The sequence below is a fragment of the Suncus etruscus genome, chromosome 12 (genome assembly GCF_024139225.1).
Source record: "Suncus etruscus isolate mSunEtr1 chromosome 12, mSunEtr1.pri.cur, whole genome shotgun sequence".
Taxonomy (NCBI): domain Eukaryota; kingdom Metazoa; phylum Chordata; class Mammalia; order Eulipotyphla; family Soricidae; genus Suncus; species Suncus etruscus.
In genome coordinates this window covers 12283890-12289766 of record NC_064859.1, presented here as the reverse complement: position 1 = coordinate 12289766, position 5877 = coordinate 12283890, and the positions used below count along the sequence as shown (strand labels likewise).

Sequence of the window (5877 nt, the reverse complement as noted above, 5' to 3'; positions counted from 1 at the left end):
CTGGGAGGGTAAGAAAAAGAATCACACAGAGAAAACTTAAAACACAACACATTTGACACACTGCAAAAACACCATCCTGTGGAAACATTGAAAAGCAATGTAGAAAGGATTTGGTCCTTACCCACAATCACAATACCCTGGACTAGATATTAAAGTACTTGTGCATAGTCTTCCAGAGTTTTTCTGTGAGAAACTTATTCATCAGTTACATACTGAGTACCAATGAGATGCCATGTGGGAAGAAACAGCACAGGAGATAGTGGGAGGAAAATTAAAAGTGGAGCTCAAGAAGAGAGGGGAAGAGTCCTGACAAATGGAGCCACAGGTCTACTCATCCCAGGTGGAGAAGCCCCATCAGGGGACAGTAGGGAAGACCAGAGTGCAGGGGACAGAGCCAGGAGCGGGCCTGTGAGGCAGCCTCTGTGCTCCTCAACAGACTGATTTCTCAAGAGACCACCCAACACCAATTTACCACATGAAACATCCAGTAGGGACAGAATTTAGTCCTGTTCTTATAAAGCTCATGCTTTATCAAGCAGTTTTGGTAGGGTGCTGAGGGGGAGTTGCCTTTTTGGGCTACACTGGTGGTGCTCAGAGATTATTCCAGGCTCTGAGCTCAGGAGAGGCTTCCGGCAGTGCTCAGGAGGCCATATGCAGTGCTGGAATTGACCATGTGCAAGGCAAATACCTTACTATCTCAGGTCCAGAGTTTACATTTCCCAAAGAGAGAAAGAGGAGCTAGTGGAAAAGCGGAGTGGCTTCAGAAAACAGCAAGTGGTCTGGAGAAAAACAGGAGAGGCAGAGAGGGGACAAGGCAAAGCAAGGTCCAGTTGAGAAAGTCAAATGTAAGCAGAGACCTGAAGGGCTGGGGGGGAGAAGAATGCAGGGAAGAGCGTTCCAGGCGACAGAATAACCAAAACACAAATGAGAGAGAAGGAGAGAAAATGGGAGAAGAGGGAATGCCACAGAAGTAAGTTGGGGAGGAGGAAAATGTAAATGAAATGTAAATGTAAATAGATCTCAGTGCTTCAATTAAAATTTTTTTTCGGGCCACACCCGTTTGATGCTCAGGGGTTATTCCTGGCTAAGCTCTCAGAGATTGCCCCTGGCTTGGGGGGACCATATGGGACGCAGGGGATTGAACCGCGGTCCTTCCTTGGCTAGCGCTTGCAAGGCAGACGCCTTACCTCTAGCGCCACCTTGCCGGCCCTTCTTCAATTAAAATTTTTATAAAAATAATTGAAGTAATCAGGAGGCTGAGTTAGCTGAGACCTCTGAGTCACGGGCAGGACCTCATTTTTTCTTTACTCTGAGCTGCAGAGAATTCTGTGCACAACAGTGACCTGATGTGAGCTCCGATTTTAAAAAGTTAGATCTGGCCATCCTGGAAACAGATCCACACGGAACACAAGAAGAGGAAGGCAAGGCAGAAGCAGCTCCAGAATCCAGGCTGACTGAGGAGAGGAGGCAAGAGCTGAGGGTTCTGGTTAACGTCCAAAATCAAACAATCCAGTGTGGCCAAGATTGACTTGCATGGTCCGGAAAAAGTCAAAAGTGGCAAAGTTAGACCTGAGTAACCGGGAGGACAGGCCTACAGAGTTAAGTGAGAAACTCCCTGTTTCAGACATTCCATTTTAGATGCTTTACTGATCAACTGGAATTGTGCATGGAGCTGAGTAACAAGAATTTGGGGAAGAGATTCAGGCTAAGTGCAGAAATTTAGGAAAAGATCAGTGGCAAGGCAGAAGTTCTGGTCTTGAAGAATGAGGGTGGACACAGAAAGAAAGATATGAATTGAAAGACATGAAAGAAGTGAAGCTGAGGGTTGACCGCAGGACCCACAAATTTCAGAGATGGGGTTGGGACTGAGAAAATGAAGTTGAGACCGAGATTGGGGAAACCTTGAGAGACATCAAGGAAGGCCTCCAAAGAAAGCGTTTCAGGAAGGAACTAACTGCCTGATGCTTCAGGCATATCTAGAAACAGGATTATGTTGTTTTACAACCAATTAATTTTTTCCTTGTAAGTAATTAGTATGAATTTGTAATATATGCATAATAGGGGTCAAAGAGATAGCATAACGGTAAGACGTTTGCCTTGCATGTAGCTGAGCCAGGACTGACGATGGTTCGAATCCCGGCATCCCATATGGTCCCCCAAGCCTGCCAGGAACGATTTCTGAGCGCAGTGCCAGGAGTAACCCCTGAGCGCTACCAGGTGTGACCCCAAAACCAAATATATACACACACACACACACACACACACACACACACACACACACACACACACACACACACACACACACACAATTGTTGGAGTTCTGGCTTTTGATTTTGCCTTTGTAAATGATTCAGCACCTTCATAAGTCATCTCCTGAAGCAAGACCCTTGCTAATTCTTAAAATAGAAAGTGTGTTGAATGGCAGGGTTAAAAGTGTGTCCAACTTTTTTTTTTCTTTTTTCTCCTGTGTGTTCCTAGTTTTAAGCCTCTTGCACATGTTTAATAGTCAGTCATTAATAGTTATATAGTAATAACAGCATTATGGCGCTCATTTATTTATATACTTGCAATAGTGGCTATTAAAAAGGATTTCTTGGGGCTGGAGAGATAGCATGGAGGTAGGGTGTCTTGCATACAGAAAGACGGAGGTTTGAATTCCGACATCCCATATGGTCCCACGAGCCTGCCAGGAGCGATTTCTGAGCATAGAGCCAGGAAGAATCCCTGAGTGCTGCCGGGTGTGACCCAAAAACCAAAAAAAAAAAAAAAAAAAAGAAAAAGTAAAAGGGATTTCTCGCCCCTTTTTTGGTAACAGTTTTGTAGGTAGAAATGAAAATTTTGACTATGAAGTCTAACTATACTTTCTTTTTATATTAATGACTTTTTTGCTTATGCATCATGATCTACAAAGTCACTGAGATTTAGGCATACAATATTCAACACCTGTCCCATCACCAGTGCCAACATCCCTCCACCAGAGATCCCAAGATCCTATTTACCCTTTTTCCCCCCTGAATTACTTTCAACCTTCAATGTTAATCTGTGGGGTGTTTTGTTGTTGTTGTTGTTGTTTTGTCCACACTCAGGACTTACTCTTGTTTTGTCCACACTCAGGACTTACTCTTGGCTCTGCAGTCAAGAATTACTCCTGGCAGTGCTTGGGGGATGGAATGCTAGGGATCAAACCAGGGTTGGCTGCTAGCAAGGCAAATGCCCTACCCATTATATGCTGGTCCCAATCTACAGTTTTGGGTTGTTGTTTTATTGTTTTTGTTTTTGGGCCACACCTGGAGATACTCAGGGGTTAATCTTGGCCCTGTGCTCAGAAATTACTTCTGACAGTCTCAGGGGACCATATGGGATGCTGGGAATCAAACCCGAGTTGGCTATGTGCAAGGAAAATGCCCTGCTTACTGTACTTTGCACCATCCCCAATCTACAGTTTTTAACTGAGCTTTCCAATAATGGATTTGGCCCATTTTTCTTTTCTTTGGCTTTTTTTTGGGGTGGGGGACATACCCAATGATACTCAGGGGTTACTATTGGCTCTACACTCAGGAATCATTTGTGTCAGGCTCAGAAACTATATGGGATGTCGGGGATCTAATCTACATGCAACACAATGTGTTGTTGTTCTGGCTGTTGTTCTCCCTGTTATTCTGTCTCTCTGGCTTCTGTTTGGCCCATTTTTCCACTGAGATATAACTATAAGGTTTATTTCTGAGGAATTTACTGCAAAGGGTTTCTGTATACGAAGAGTATTAACTCATTTTTTCTACCATATGCCAATTTTGTTAAATGACTTAATTTTATTTATAGCATTTCATGTGGTATTACATTTTTATGTAGTTAAGTCAATCTTTTAGTTTATGCTTTTTCCCTTTATGGCATTTAGAAATTCCTTCTCTTCTTAAGATTGAAACAATGGAATAGATGGAGTTTCTAGCATGATGAGATAGTGAAGTTACTTAGGAAAACCTATCTTCTGAAGTTTTTTTGGTTTCCTCTGCCTCTCATAGTGCATTTTTTAAAAGAGCTTATTAGAAAGATAATATTGTTTTTGTCATGAAAGTGCTGCAAGAACCATAATGTCTAAAAAACGTTCCAATAATGTTAGTCAGTTGAGGAAAAGTAAGCTTAGCTTTGGGGTATAAAGGAAGATGTTAAAAGGTATTAGGAACAACAAAGATTTCTAGAATGTTAATATTTTCTATTTTCTTCTTTGGGAAGGGTTGAAGGAGGGCCACACCCAGATGTGTTCAGGGGTTACTCCTAGTTCTAAAATCAGGGTTCACTACTGTCGATACTCGGGGGGCCATAGGGATGCTGGGGATGGAACCTGAGTCAGGCGTGTGTAAGGAAAACTAACATCCTCCTGACTGTCCTATGTCTCTGCCCTGAGTTTTTGCTTTGCTGTATTCTGTGCTACTCCAGAAGTCTGAGCTGGTGACAGAGTCTGAGTAGGCACAGCAGAGATGCTGAGTGGTGAAGAAGGTTCTCAGCCTCTTCTGGAGTCTCTCTGGACACAGAATGAACTGGGACGGGTGCTGATGCATAGTCTCGGAGCTGGGGCCTTGAGTCCAGCCTGGGTGGAAACCCAGCTCCACAGTGACTACCTGCAGAACCTCATACAAGGGACCCTACAGCATTGAGGCTCTTCTCTTGTGTCACAGTGAAGCAAGTCACCTTTCCCCATGTGGATTTAAGGGAGTCTCGGAGTAAAATCTGCCCACACCGCGCTGGCAACCAGCAAGTGCCCAAGAAATATGCACTACCTTTGATTATTCCTGTTGTATCATTTATACTTATTTCAAAATTCTGTAAAAGTTCCATTACCTCTTTTGCTAGTTTCTGTCCTTGCTCCATACATACAGGTTTTTCTTTCATATCATTCAGTCTTGCTAATGTTTTGGGGTCATCTCGGAGATCAATCTAAGTTGAAAAAGACAATAATGTCCTGTAAATGTCATAAATTGTTAAGGATGAAACATGTCTCATTTAATCCCCACATTAAGATATAAGAATAAACAGAAAAATTTAAATCTTGGGGAGGGGTACACCCTGTAATGATCAGGGATTCTCCTGATTCTGCACTAAGAAATTATGCCTGGCAAATTTGGGGGACCAGACAGGATGTTTGGGATGCACTCTACTGCTGCCCTATTGCTCTGGCCCCAAGAATTTAATTGTTATGTACTTCAAATAGAATTACTCTCATAGCAGTACTGCTTTTCTAAAATGATCCAATTTGTTTTAACTTACAACTGAATTGAAACAGCTATTGATTCCCTTTCTTAGTCTGAGAGGAAGATTTTTTATTTGGGAAAAGGGGTCACTCCTAGAGCAGTGTTTAGTCAGAGGTGGAATGGGGTTCCCACATACAGAGCCATGTGCTAAGCCCTTTGAGTCACCTTCATGGCCCCAATTTTCAGGTGAACCTAATTTATTTTTGTTGGGGGCATACACCCTGCTGTGCTTTGGGGCTACTCGTGACCCTCTGCTCAGGTCACTACCAATGGTGCTAGGGGGATCCTACAGTGCTGGGCATCAACTCGTAAGGGGGTAAAATACAGGCCAATTTACCTGAGTCCCAATTAATAAAAAGGGTACATTTGGTGCGTATTCTTTCAGTTCTGGTACCCACTCTTCTTTTACGTTTTGAAAGGAGGCTGGATTGACCACAGAGAAGCAGATAAGGAAGACATCGGTCATCGGGTATGATAAAGGCCTCAATCGATCATAGTCTTCCTAGGGAAGAGAGAAAAGCTCATCATTTCCATTTCAGTTCTCGCCTGGTGCTAAGGAATGTCTCGAACTCCACTTAGTTGAAGAAGCAAAGGTAGGAGCTCACACAGCATAAAACAAGATGACAGCATT

The 5877-nt window shown here is 43.2% G+C and overlaps 1 protein-coding gene across 1 annotated transcript in view; it reads right to left on the bottom strand.

The window, feature by feature from the left end:
• The window catches only part of RHOQ (ras homolog family member Q), a 41135-nt gene that overhangs the window by 977 nt on the left and 34281 nt on the right, over positions 1 to 5877 (bottom strand). Inside the window, 2 exon segments of the mRNA XM_049784377.1 lie at positions 4837 to 4932; positions 5584 to 5748. Of these exon segments, the coding sequence (XP_049640334.1) occupies positions 4837 to 4932; positions 5584 to 5748 (261 nt within the window).